The sequence below is a fragment of the Geotrypetes seraphini genome, chromosome 3 (assembly GCF_902459505.1).
Source record: "Geotrypetes seraphini chromosome 3, aGeoSer1.1, whole genome shotgun sequence".
NCBI lineage: Eukaryota > Metazoa > Chordata > Amphibia > Gymnophiona > Dermophiidae > Geotrypetes > Geotrypetes seraphini.
Window position 1 is genome coordinate 215,087,142 of NC_047086.1, and position 14,786 is coordinate 215,101,927.

The 14,786-nt window shown below is 42.4% G+C and overlaps 1 protein-coding gene across 1 annotated transcript in view; it reads right to left on the reverse strand.

Annotated features, from left to right (window-relative positions):
* The window catches only part of LRP1 (LDL receptor related protein 1), a 777,705-nt gene that overhangs the window by 647,307 nt on the left and 115,612 nt on the right, over positions 1 to 14,786 (reverse strand). The window contains exon 2 of the mRNA XM_033939435.1: positions 6,368 to 6,490. Coding sequence (XP_033795326.1) covers positions 6,368 to 6,490 — 123 coding nt within the window. The remainder of the gene's footprint in view (positions 1 to 6,367; positions 6,491 to 14,786) is intronic.

Here is a 14,786-nt window from a genome sequence, read left to right on the forward strand (position 1 = left end):
GCCATCAGAAGTGTTTTCAGTGAATATTCATAAAAAATAATCTAGAATTTTCATAGGATTAGCACTAATTTAGCGGACAATTAAGGGGCTTTGCACACCAGCTAACCTCGTGCAAAGGAGCAGCACAGGCGTGGGGTTGGAGAGGACAAAGGGGGGCAAAATGCACCCACACTTTCACCCTCAAGATGACCCCATCCAGCAATCCTCCACCCCCAAGACCCCAAAAAATGAACTCATTGACGGTCTACTGGACCGCGACATACTCCACTTAGCCATTGACACCGCCATGACCCTTCCCCGAATACCTGAAAGATATGAGCCTAGTATAAGAATATAAGAATTGCCGCTGCTGGGTCAGACCAGTGGTCCATCATGCCCAGCAGTCCACTCGTGCGGCAGCCCTCTGGTCAAAGACCAGCGCCCTAACTAACACTAGCCCTACCAGCATATGTCCTTGTTCAGCAGGAACTTGTCTAACTTTGTCTTGAATCCCTGGAGGATGTGTTCCCCTATGACAGACTCCGGAAGAGCGTTTCCTACAGAGACCAATCAAGGTTACACGTACGGTACCTGACAAGATACCCCCCAATAGTAAAACAGATTTTATGCCACTTTTCTCAGGTATAAGCAGTGGATTTTTCCCAAACGCCTCTCAATAATGGCTTAAGGACTTTTTTTTTTTTTAAGGGACTTATCCAAACCTTTTTTAAAACCTACTATGCTAACCTCTTTAACCACATTCTCTGGCAATGAATTCCAGAGTTTAATTACAAATTGAGTGAAGAAATAATTTCTCTGATTTGTGCCACCTAGTCCTTGTATCTTTGGAAAGAGTAGCCAAGCATTTGCAATCTGAAGTAAATTTCACAAAATTTAAGATTAGTATGCTTAAAACTTATTTCTTTCATCAAGCTTTCAATGTATTGGACAACACAGAGGCATAGATGTGAAAACGATTTTATATGTGTGAATGTAAAGACAGTGATAGGTCTTTTCTATCTGAATGATTGAGTTCTTTTATGTATTTGGATTATTGATTTATTGTTTACCACTTTGATCTGTTTAAGCTAGGTGGTATATAAAGATTTTAGCTAACAAACATTTCACTTCTACCCATTCCACTCCACTCAGACCTCTATCGTATCTCTCCTCAGTCGTCTCTTGTCCAAGCTCAACATTTACTTATATGGAAGTTGTCTCATCTTTATCATTTCCATCGCCCTTCTCTGTGTCTTTTCTGATTCCGCCACATCTTTCCTCGAGACACGGTGACCAGACTTGCACACAGAAAGGGAAACATTTGCGACAAACGGATGCATATTACTGCTGCAGTGTACGCGGCTTTTTCCGACAGTGCACACTTTTTAACGCCATTCGGGTCTTTATCTGACATCATATACTATGTTACTATAACCCAAGCATAGTACCGGGTAGAGCTTTGGATTCTTGCCCAGAAATAGCTAAGAAAAAAAATTAAAAAATTTAAATTGAATCAGGTTGGGCAGACTGGATGGACCATGCGGGTCTTTATCTGCCATCATCTACTATGTTACTATGTTACTATAACCCAGTAATTTGCATCCTATTGGTTTACTGCATTATGGAGCTAAAACAGTATCCCCCTCGTTTACTAAGACACGCTAGCCATTTTAGTGCCCGCTAAACGCTATCGTGTCCATTATATCCTATGCACACGTTAGCATTCAGCGCGCGCTAAAAGAGTGTGCCTTAGTAAAAGGACCCTGTGACAGAGTGTATGAAACCCTGCCACTTCCCCGGCTGGGCACTGCTGCTCAAACTCAGAATAAACCTCAGGAAAACCTGGCACTCCCCCTCCTGGCAAAACTGGCTCACAACCACAGCAGCACTGAGAAAGAGTTTCTCCCAGGAAGGGGGGAGGGGGAAAAAAGTAGGAAACCAGGAAGTGACACAGGGGAATTTAAAAGGCCGAGCCAGACCCAGGAGGAGAGGTGTGCTAGAGGGAACCTAGGAGCTAGAGAAGCTGGTTGAAGGGCCTGGCACAGACAGAGTTTGTAGGAAGTAAGGTTCTACTGCTTTTTAAAAAACCCTACCCTTGTTCTAGTGCCTGCTAAGACCTGGGACCAACTGCTGCCTAACTGTTTCCTGCACATAGAATAAAGACTAGGGCGTGTCACGCTCTATGGAGAACGGGACTTGTATTTGGGAAAAGACAGGGGAAAAGCCTACTGTTTTCTTATGAAGAACACAAACTTAGAGGAGCCTGTGAAGAAACAGGCTCTGCCCTACTGTGGAATTAAATAATTTTTTTTCTTGAATGCCCAGAGCAATTCTTCTCCTGGGCAAGCTGCCCCACTCTATCCCAGACCCCTATGTTAGGCTTGCACTAGAACCATGGACTAAGCGTCAGCATATGGCTCTAACACAGGGGTGAGCAACTCCGGTCCTTGAGGGCTGGAATCCAGTCGGGTTTTCAGGATTTCCCCAATGAATTTGCATTGAAAGCAGTGCATGAAAATAGATCTCATGCATATTCATTGGGGAAATCCTGAAAACATGACTGGATTCCAGCCCTCGAGGACCAGAGTTGCCCACCCTGCTCTAACACAAATTCACCACATCAGCCCCTAAGGCAGGGGTCTCAAAGTCCCTCCTTGAGGGCCGCAATCCAGTCAGGTTTTCAGGATTTCCCCAATGAATATGCATGAGATCTATGTGCCTAGAAAAAGACCTTTTGGACATGGGTGGGGTCAGCAAAGTGATGGACTGGACACCCAAACATTGCATCAGAGCAGTGGGGTACCTTACGGGACACCGCTGTGAACTTCACAAAAAGGGTGCCACACATCTCACCACAACCTTATAGGTCATGTTGAGCCCCCCAAAACACCCCCAGAACCGACTAGACCCACCTGTCTACCACCCCAATAGCCCTTATGGCAGCAGGTGCCACTTATATGGCAGTACAGTAAGGTTTGGGGGTTTTTTGGGGGATGCACATGTTTCACCATGCATGCAGTGGTTACAGTGGCTTATGGGCCTGGGTCCTCCTCTCCATGGTTGACTAGCCCACCCCCCAGACCACTTAAGCCACCTCTGTGCAGCTCTACTAGGCTTTCCTATGCCAGGCTACCAGGTGCTGATGTTCTGGAGGCAGATATGTAAGGTTGTTAGTATGATTTTTATGGCAGTGGGGGGGAGGGGGGGTCAGTGATCACTGAGGGGAGTGTGTAGGGATCTGTACTTTGTCCCTGCAGTGGTTATCTGGTCACTTTGGATACATTCTTTTGACTTAGACCTGGTTTTAGATGGCCTAAGTCACAATATCCAAGTTCCGTCTAGGCAGTGTTGTAAAACTTTTGGTTATACATGCAGTACGACTAAGTCTAGGACGGCCCATGGCCCGCCCAAATCCTGCCCTCACCACTCCTCCTGAAACGCCCCTTTTAGCTCTGGGCGTACTGCAACACTGTGAAGGCCTAAGTCATTTTTAGATACGTCTAAAATCCGGTTCGATTATCGGCACTTGGACGACTTGTCTCACTGATCGTCTAAGTGCCGATTTAGGCCGGTTTTTAGACATATTTCCGTTTCGATTATGAGCCCCAAAGCCTTTTACTGCCCTCCTAAAAGTATGGCAGCATCTATTATTCCTAATCTCACAAGGTAACTTATTCCAGAGATTAGGACCGCTATTAGTTAGTGACTGCCAACTAGTAACCATTTTATGGCAGATTGTTACAGAAGGGACAATCAATTTGATTTCTATTCTATTCCTATTTATTTATATTCCGCACTATTCTCACAATAGATTCTAGGTAGATAACAATTAAAAAAATATTGTGTCCATACATAATTATGTATTTAACAATCATTAAAAATAAAACGTTTTCCCCCATCCTCCCAGTTAATAAACAAATAAATCAAAACCTTCATGAAACTATTTATAAATTCCTATATCAATACCATTTCCATTCCCATTCCCCCACCCCCCAGCTGTGTATAGCTGAAATTATCAGAAGCAATTAAGGAAAGATTTATAAATTATAACAAGTTTTACCTCATGCAAAGTTGTCATTTCTTTAATAAGACATTAACTATTTTTTCTGCAGCCCTCCAAGTCCCTACAAATCCAAAATGTGGCCCGGCAAAGGGTTTGAGTTTGAGACCGCTGGTCTAGTCTCTTTAATGGTTAAGTTGGCCCTGTTTGGAATCTCAAAACAACACATACAGTAGAATAGCTTTCACATACTCACACATACTGGCCCTTACACTTGCTCAGGATTTCAAGTTTACTCATTTGAAGAAGAAGGGTTCCCAAAACATCGAGTGCCAAAAAACTAATCCAACTTGCTCTCCTTGCCAGCATAAGGTTCCGGTCACAAGCATCTGCCATCAGAATAGAACTGTGAGCTATGTGTACTGAGTGTAATGGAATCCAGGCCAGGGAATGCAAAGTTTTTATTTACTTGATTCAATCTTGTAACCCAAGTCTAAGATGGCACTGGCTTTTTCGATTTTATTTTTTCTAATTGTATTTTAAGTTTGTAATTTGGGTTCTTTTACTCCTTATGTTTACATTGGGGTTTGTTTTTTTAAAATTTGGATTGTAAACCACCTTGATTTATTATGTAGAAAGTGTGGTACATAGTCTCAAGACACGTAAGTAAATAAACCTGGCAATAAAAGTTTAATATACATACAATAACTCCACAAGTTAGAAACATATAATATCTTCAAAAAATGAAATAAAGTTCATCGAGTGCATGTAAAGTGCTTAGATCACCAACCAAAAGTGCTATAAAGTACAAATCCAAGTACTAGCGTTGGTTGTCTACCGGAACCATCATAGCACTTAAAGGTCCCATGCACCGCCCTCAAGGTTGCTGTAACTCACTCTAACATAGTAACAGTAGAAGATGGCAGATCAAGACTCAAATGGTCCATCCAGTCTGCCCAACCTGATTCAATTTATATTTTTTTCTTCTTAGCTATTTCTGGGCAAGAATCCAAAGCTCTACCCGGTACTGTGCTTGAGTTCCAACTGCTGAAGTCTCCATCAAATCTCACTCCAGCCCATCTACACCCTCCCAGCCATTGAAGCCCTCCCCAGCCCATCCTCAACCAAAAGGACATATACAGACGTATACCGTGCAAGTCTGCCCAGTACTGGCCTTAGTTCAATATTTACTATTATTTTCTGATTCTAGATCCTCTGTGTTCATCCCACGTTTCTTTGAACTCCGTCACCGTTTTCCTCTCCACCACCTCTCTCGGGAGCACATTTCAGGAATCCACCACCCTCTCCATAAAGTAGAATTTCCTAACATTGCCTTTGAATCTATCACCCCTCAACCTCAAATTATGTCCTCTGGTTTTACCATTTTCCTTTCTCTGGAAAAAATTTTGTTCTACGTTAATACCCTTCAAGTATTTGAACATCTGAATCATATCTCCCCTGTCCCTCCTTTCCTCTAGAGCAGGGGTTGGCAATTCCGGTCCTCGAGAGCCATAGCCAGGTCAGGTTTTCAGGATATCCACAATGAATATGTATGAGATGGATCTGCACACACTGCCTCCTTGAGATGCAAATCTATCTCATGCATATTTATTGTGGCGATCCTGAAAACCTGACCTGGCTCCGGCTCTCGAGGACCGGAATTGCCTACCCCTGCTTTAGGGTATACATATTCAGGGCTTCCAGTCTCTCCTCATATGTCATCTGGCACAAATAATGAATCAGCATGTAACATTCTAAATAAATCACTTATCTTGAGTAGATTAAACTTCTTAGAGGAACAGCGGTTTATCCATGGAGTCCTGCGCTTGTACAATTTTTCAGCTCAAACACCCCATAACAAGGTGTAATAAAAACCACCTTGCCTCCCTTCGACTTTTGGTTAGTGATCTGAGCACTTTACATGCACTTTATTTCGTTTTTTTGAAGCTATTATATGTTTCTAACTTGTGGAGTTTGTATGTATTTTGATTTTGCAACACAAGTATTAATTTTGAGAGCTCCTCAGTGAATTGTGCTTTTCTAAATAAAAATTTTAAGAAATTTCAGGATGTATGGAAACCATTAACAAAATATTGTCAGGATTAAGTAAAATTATTTCCCTTATGTTTATTAGTTTATGAGGTAGGGAGGGGGGTATTTTATTATTACATATATCATACAATAATGGAGTATATGGTTGGGGGGGATGGGGGAGGGATAGGGATAAGAATATATGTAATATACCAATGATTGTTTATAAGTGATGTATTTATTGTTACTGTGAATGAAAATATTAACACTTAATGTAATTTGTGAAAATGAATAAAGAATTATAAAAAAAAATAAAAAATAAAAAATTTCATAAAAAGAAATGGGAATAGTACTCACATATGTCTGGGGATTCATCAGAGCCATCTGGACAGTCCTTCTCACCATCGCACCTCCAGCCCTTTGATATGCATGTTATCTGATCTCTGCAGGCAAACTGTTTAGGGCTACATGTCTTAGGCACTATAAGAAAACAGGAAGAAAATAAAACATAACATATAACCCAGAGGAAGTAATACAGCATGATGGCAAAATGAACACAAGAACTAGGGCCCTCTTTCACTAAGGTGCACTAAGTGTTTTAGTGCGTATTTAACACACGCTGAATCAACGCGTGCGCTAACCGCTAACACGTCCATTGGATAACATGCACGTGTTAGCGTTTAGCATGTGATTAGCGTGCGCTAATCTTTATCGCGGGCTAAAAAGCATAGCACACCTTAGTAAAAGAGGGGGTAACTGGTGGCATGTCCAAAAACCTGCACTGGAAAAGTGGGAAAAGAAAAAGAATTGCCCTAATAACATTACTCATGGTATATGAAGTAATTTTACGGTTTTTTTTTATGACGACAAATCTAGGGTCCCTTTTACATAGCTGCGGTAGCGATTCTCCTGTGGCAAATACACTGAAATCCATAGGAATTGAATGGGCTTCAGTGCATTTGCCACGGGACAATCACTACCCCAGTTTTGTAAAAGGGGGCCCCCAGTGTTAAGACTCTCTCTTTGTCATAGAGGTTCTTTATTTCTGAATTGTAAAGGGAAGGGTTTTTTCTGATGTGGCCCGTCCCACACACAGAAGGCATCAGCTTTTCTTAAGAAATGAACCGTGGGTGCAAAATTAGGAGGTTTATTTTGATTAAATTTTCTGCATATATATATATATTTAATAATTTATATTCCGCTTATCCTATGCGGATTACAAATTATTCAGGTACTCAAGCATTATTCCCTATAAATGCATTAAGTGAACATAAGAACATAAGAACATAAGCAATGCCTCTGCTGGGTCAGACCTGAGGTCCATCATGCCCAGAAGTCCGCTCACGCGGTGGCCCAACAGGTCCAGGACCTGTGCAGTAATCCTCTATTTATACCCTTCTATCCCCTTTTCCAGCAGGAAATTGTCCAATCCTTTCTTAAACCCCAGTACTGTACTCTGCCCTATTACGCCCTCTGGAAGCGCATTCCTTATGCCTGTCTTCAACATATTGGTTTTTTCCATTGAGCTTTCTTAACTTTATTGCTTCTGTCCACTCAAATCTTGCCCTCTTTCTCACCGTTCTTTTAAAGTTTTTTTTAAATTTTAAAACAATTTTATTAAACAGTGCAAAGAGCCAAACACAGGCTAAATGCCAACAACAAAAAACAAAAGAGCATCCCCAAGCAGAACAACAATCCCCCTTCCCTACCGGGTAATATACATTCCCCAAATAGCAGGCAAGTAACCCACCAGCAAGAAAGAATTGACTGGATATTCCCAAATTAAAGCCTTTAGATGATGCCCCTCCAAGCACCATAGGCACGCCAAATGTGATGAAAAGAACTACAGGTATCAGTTTGTAAAGCAGTCAGTTTAGACATAAGATAGATATCATCCACTCTAAGAGGAAGATACAACTGTGCAGGAAGAGCAGTCTGTTTTCAAAACTGGGCCACACAGTCTGGCTGCCGTAGCAACCAAAGCCACAAAATGAGCTGGATCACAATCCAGCCCCTGGGCAGGTTGATTGAGCTAAAAAATGTCCATGTGCAGAGTACAGGAGTATGCAATACATCAGACAACACCTGTTGAACCATTCCCCAGAAGAGTACCACTTTAGGGCAGTCCCACCAGATGTGCCCAAAAGTCCCCAGCCCCCCACAGCCTCTCCAAATTCTATAAAATATATTTTCTTTGATCCTGACCACCTAAAAACATTTTTTGAATTCTAAAATACCTGTAACACCACCTAGACCTACTCTCCCAATGTCGACATCTACTCCGTAGAATTTGTTATGTATATTATAGTTTCTTTCTTTTTCCTTATATTTTATATTTCTTAGAGTTGTAATTGTCACCGCTTAATTTGTAGACTTGAAGCACAGAGTTAGAGGAATTCTTTCCTTTTTTTGTTTTGTTTTCTTTTGCAAAATTTGTGGTATTGACAATGTGATTTCTGTTACAAGCAATAATGAAGAACAAAAGTCAGTTTATAACTTTATCATTTTCTCCCCTCTGTTTATTCATCCCCCTCATTCATCCTGAAGTCCAAATGGTATTCTCTTTAAAACAAACAGAAAAACTGTTTCTACAGCTTCATGTACTATCTATATAAGTGGTCTCAAACTCGTGGCCTGCGAGCCGCATGCCCCCAGGTATTATTCTGCGGCCCCCAGTCTGGATGCGATGATCGAGTGTTGGCTCCCTTGCTGCGGTCTTTTTTCCGTTCAAAGTAGCAGTTGGTGGCTCCTCGTCGGAAGCTTCTCTATAAAGAGTTTTACCTCATGCAAAATTGTCATTTCTTTATTAAGACATTAACTATTTTTTTCTGCGGCCCTCCAAGTACGAACAAATCCATAATGTGGCCCTGCAAAGGGTTTGAGTTTGAGAACACTGATCTATATGATAGCGTAACAATTGAGTGCAGGACAAAAGCACTCCTACAAAGGCCCGCCGATAATTGCGCGTAGGATGTATGCACACCGCCGGTCCTGCCACCATAAATCCTTACCATTAGCGCTGTGAGGGGGGATATGGGAGGAACCCCTCAGTACATGTTCAAGTCCTTGCGCTCCCGCTGGGAGGGGGTATGGGGGAACCCCCCAAGTACACTGAAAACTTCCGTTTTCTTTTCAGTTTTCGGTGGTTGGGAGTTTTTCAGTATAGTGGGGGGTTCACACACACACACACACATACACACACACACCCAAGAGAAGCACGAGGACTTGTACATGTACTGGGGGGGGTTCCCCCATACCCCCTCACAGCACTAACGGTAAGGCTTTAAAGCGGTGCAACCGGCAGCATGTATACATCCTGCATGCAATTGTTGGTGCACCTCTGTCGGCGCGCCAAAGTCCAGCGCGCTTTTGACGGGTCACCATCCATATAGGCCTGTACTAATAGTGTTACAAACAGAACAAGAAATTAACAGGAACAGAGCTGAAATCCAGCGATGTGCTAAATACTTTCACAAACCAGCTGACATCATTGAACAAGAGTCAGCCCTAACACCACATACATCAGCAGATTGCACTGGTCCGGGGGGGGGGGGGGGGGGGGAGGGGGGGGAGAAGGTGTTGTGTCAGACTATCACATGATAGGTGGTGAGAGAAAATTCCATTGTTGAAATAGATAGCATGAGAAAATCAGACAGCCTATGAACCTAACTTCAGCATAGCCCCACCACGTTTGATATCACCTATGAAGAAGCTAAGAAATCGAGAGAGAAGATATTGAGTTTTATAAACAAGGTTGGCAGGGTATATGGTTGCCCAGGCAGCAGATTCTGGGGAACAGCAAAGCACAACTGTGGACGGGGCAAAACAATAAATCTCAATTTTCCCTCAGCCCTACTTTTACCCACAAGGATACAGAGCAAGTAAAAAAAAAAAAAAAAAATCGTTTCAGGCACTTTCTAAAAAGTTTGATATTTAAAAGTATGATTCTCAATTATGCATTTTTACAGGATTATCCTGAACAAAGTGACGTTGAGAAGATCACTGCTATTGATATTGAATTATCACAATCTTGGGGACAAGGGGCTTAAAATTAATTGGCTAGCAGGAAAGCCTAGTTTGCCTAGGATGCCAAATAACCTCACAATGGCACTAATTATAGAAACAGGTATTGCACCAGTTTTATAGTGCTTTTAACTTTTAATTTATTTCTTCTTGGCTATTTATGTTCTAGGTTGTTGAGATGAATAATAGCCTCTATTTGACAAGTCAAATTAAGATTATTTCTGGGGTGGGTAGATATGGTTTTAGTTCTCATCAAGCTCGCCTGCAGCAATTTCGGAGGAGGCAGGTTTAAAGCAGTTACAGAGAAGAGAAATGATCTTTCTAACCTCCAGATATGTATTGAACTAAATAAGATGAATCATGTTTCCTGGTGCTGTTTCAAGATATATGATCAAAACCTGGTTTCATGCAAGAACCAAGTTACCCATCTCTCAAAGTCAGAATGGAAAATACACATTTTAATTTTTTTAATGTGAAATTTTGCTTTTGATTATGGATGTTCATGTAGATTTCTTTTATGTCACAGAATCACAGATTGCAGGCTACGGAAACAGAGAAAAATTATAGCAGATAAAGACCATCCTTAGGTACTAGGTCAATCTGCTCACCTATACCTAGTACCAGCGGCATAACCCAGAGAGTCAATTTTGAGTGGACTTTAACCTAAATTGAGTAGGCATTAAATTTTTTCTAATATATCCTCCTCCTCCCCCCCAGTACCTTTTAAAACTGGCAGCTCGTTTCTCCCGCCCAGGCATTCCTCTGCCGCATCCCTGATGATGTCATCAGCAACGTGACACACAAAATGCCCCGGCAAGAGAAGGCAGCATGCCTGTCTAGATTGCTGCCGACATTGTCGTTTGTTACAAGGTATTTCGGTCTCGCGGTTGGCGGAGGAGAGATGGAAGGGTCAGCGGGGGGGGGGGGTTTCACAGGGGGGCAGGGAGGGATGGGGGAAGCATTCCTGCCAGTGACTAGGGATTAATTTTAGGGGTAGGGCTTATAGTAAGATCTACCCTGAAAATCATGCTAGGGCTTATTTTCGGGATAGGTCTTATTTTCAGGTTGCTCCCTTTCTGAAAACGGGACATTTCGGCATCCAGGCTACCTAAAAATGAGATGGTCCCGTTCAAAACGGGACATATGGTCACGTTAGGGATGCTGCACAGTGTCTTTGGAGAGAATCAGTAGAGCTTGTGAGTGTTGTGGGGCTGGCCAGGAGATTGTTGCTAGAGAGTTGCATAGGGACAGAAATCAAACCCATCCCTGCCTTCAGAAGTAGTTATTTCATTTAATTTGCTATCAAAGTACATCAGAGGCTCTGGCACAGACCCATTTACAAAGTATGTATTCTTCCCCATTACCATTTCCAAATAAGCAAAGACACTTTATTAATTTGGAAATGTAAATTGGAAGAATACAGACTTTGAAGTGGGATGCTGCCAGAGCCTCTAATGTAACTATAAAATATTAAAACTCTAGCTAATAAAGATCCCCAAGTTCTGTCAGCTGAAGACTTCCTCCAAAGGTGGCCAAAACTCCCTTTTGCCAAGCTTGGCAGACAGCAGCAACATCCCTGAACCACAGATGCTGGCACCTCAGTGGGTGAAGGATGTTGCCAGCAACTGCCATGCTTGGTAGAAAGGAGGTTTGGCCACCTTTGGAGGAGGTCCTCAGCTGGCTGTGCTTGGGGATCCCCACCAGCGACAGTAAGGGTCAGGGCCAGTGTTGGACATGCTGGTGCCCAGGGCAGAAAATAAAGGGAGGCCCTTTTCTGTACCTTTTCTAGTTCTGCTAGATCTTTTCTGAAATATGATGAACAGAATTGCACATAGTATTTGAGGTGCAGCCACATCATGGCATGACAGAACTGCATTATAGAATTTTCATCTTAGGAATTATCAGGAAAGGAATGGAAAACTAAACATTCTATTTGCTTTCTTAGCCATTCCTATCCTCCTCCCCCCCCCTTAATTAGTAACTTAAATGTTTTCACATGACATAATTTTGCCTAGATAATATTTTGACTCATCTCTTTCCTTCTCTTCAACAGACCGCCAAAACCTGTCATTTTTTTTCTCTACACAGCATCACTAAAATCCAGCCTTTCCTTTCTGAGCACACAGCCCTCATCCACACTCTCATCAGGACTACTGACACTTGCTTCTCACAAATAATAATAATAACAGTTTATATACCGCAATATCGTGAAGTTCTATGCGGTTTACAAAAGATTAAGAGAAGGTACAAAATGATTGAACATAAGAGAGGTGAACGGGAGAGGGTAAAAGGTCTAGAAAACCGATATTGAGGAGAGGGAGATGTACGGGTCAGTTGTCTAGATAAAACAGGAACAGGTATGTTTTTAGGCGCTTCCTGAATTCCATGTAAGTACTGGGCGAGAGCAATTGTTCTAGGTCTTTACCCCATAATGCTGCTTGGTGTGAGAGAAGATGTTCATGGTGTTTTTTCAGTTTAAAACCTCTAACTGGGGGGGGAAACAAAGTTCGAATTCAGCTGCACACCTCATATTCCGCCAGTGTCGTTATGTCCATATTACCCCTCTCCTCAGTCACTTCACTGGCTCCTTTGTCCGTTTCTGCATACAGTTCACTTTGCAGCTCTTTAAAATCTCTCCTCTCTTATCTCTTCCTACACTCCACCCCAGGAACTCTGTTCATTGGTAAGTCTCTCTTGTCTGTATCCTTCTCCTCTACTGCCAACTCCCGACTCCGTCCTTTCTACTTTCCTGCGCTGTGTGATTGGAACAAACTACCTGATTCAGTACCTCAGGCACTATCTCAAATCCATGCTTAAAGCCCACTTCTTTGAAGCTGCCGTATATACTCGAATATAGGACGAGATTTCTGGGCCAAAAAAATATCCCAAAAATGGGGGTCTTGTCCTATATTCGGGTCATCAACCAGACCACCTCCCAGACGATATGGTAGGCCGGGACAGCAGGACTAACTTTTTTTTAACCCCTCCCCCTTTCCCCCGGCGCACGCTAACCTGCCATTTTTAATCCATGGTGGTCCAGCAGTGTATGGAGCAGAAGCGATCTTTCCGCGCTCTACCCCATGCTGAGCCTCTCCGTCTCCATTCCCTTTTCATGGCCAGCAGCACACCCGACAGGGCCGAGCTCTTCCTGCTTGGCCCCACGCTGCTCTCTGAATGGCAGCGGTCAGTTCTCGTCCCCTTTTATTTTTTGGGGGGAATGGGGGTCTCAACTTATATTCGGATTGACATATTCGAGTATATATGGTACTTTTAAGTCTTAACTCCAACCCACTTGTAAAGTACCTTATCATTCCCTTTGTAATTCCCTACCTGAGCAGCATGCATAGATTCACCCTTTTTGTCCTGTTTGTCTGTCATACTTAGAACATGGACTGTCTCTTGCATGTTCACTGTACAGTGCTGTGTGCATCTGCTAATGCTAGAAATAATAAATAGTAGTTGTAATAATGAGCAAAAATTAAAATCTGGAATGTCTTGGAACATTGTTGCATTATTTATGGCATGTTATAATGATATGCAAATATGTTACCAGCAGCATTTGTACTAAAACAATCATAAGTTAGAACAATATGATCCACTTCAACCTGGACACAGGGCAAAACATCGATCCAGAACGACGGCCACGGCACTGAACTTCCAAAAAGGGAATTACAAAGGGATGAGAATCATGGTGGGGAAGAAGATTAAGAAGAGGATAAGCAACTGTAAAAACACTAGAGCAAGCATGGTCACCGAGGCGCAAAATCTATATGCCGCATATCAACAAGAGATCCAAGAGGAAAAAGAACAAGGAACCAGCGTGGCTCACTGTAGCAGTGAAGGAAGTGATCAGAGACAAGAATACTTCGTTTAAGGAATGGAAAAGGTCAAAAATGGATGAAAACTGGAAAAAGCACAAACATCAAAGCAGGTGCCATAAGGCAGTAAGAGGGGCCAAAAGAGACTACAAGGAAAAAATACCCAAGGAGGCAAAAAACTTCAAGCCATTCTTTCGATATATTAAGGGGAAACGATTAGCGAGGGAAGCGGTGGGGGCCATTGGATGACCATGGAATAAAGAGAGTACTAAAGGAGGACAAAGCCATCGCCGACAAACTGAACAAATTTTTTGTGTCTGTATTTACCAAAAAAGATATATACAATATACCGGAAGCTGACAGGCTATATGCAGGAAACGAAGACTGGAAACTGACAGGGTTGACGGTCAGTCTAGAAGAAGTATGCAGGCAGATTGATAGGCTTAAAAACAATAAATCCCCGGGACTGGACAGCATCCATCCGAGGGTAATCAAGGAACTGAAAGGGGTTATAGCTGAACTGCTCCAACTAATAGCCAAATCAGGAAGGATTCTGGAAGACTGGAAAGTGGCGAATGTTACACCGATCTTCAAGAAAGGTTCAAGGGGAGATCTGGGAAACTACAGACCAGTAAGTCTGACCTCGGTAACGAGAAAGATGGTAGAGGTGCTGATAAAGGACCGCATCATTGATCACCTTGACGGACACAATCTGATGAGGACCATACTTTTATCTGTGCACCCTACATCATCTGGACCCCTGAGGAAGGTGGTTTCGCCAAAACACGGACCATGTAGGGTCCGGTAGGACAATCACATGTGTACTACAAACTCAGACTTTTATTTGTATTTTTATGTTTGTATTGTGAAGAGCGAATAATAAATTATCTTCCAGAACATCCACAGTCTTTGTTTTTATCTTAAGGTTAGTCTTA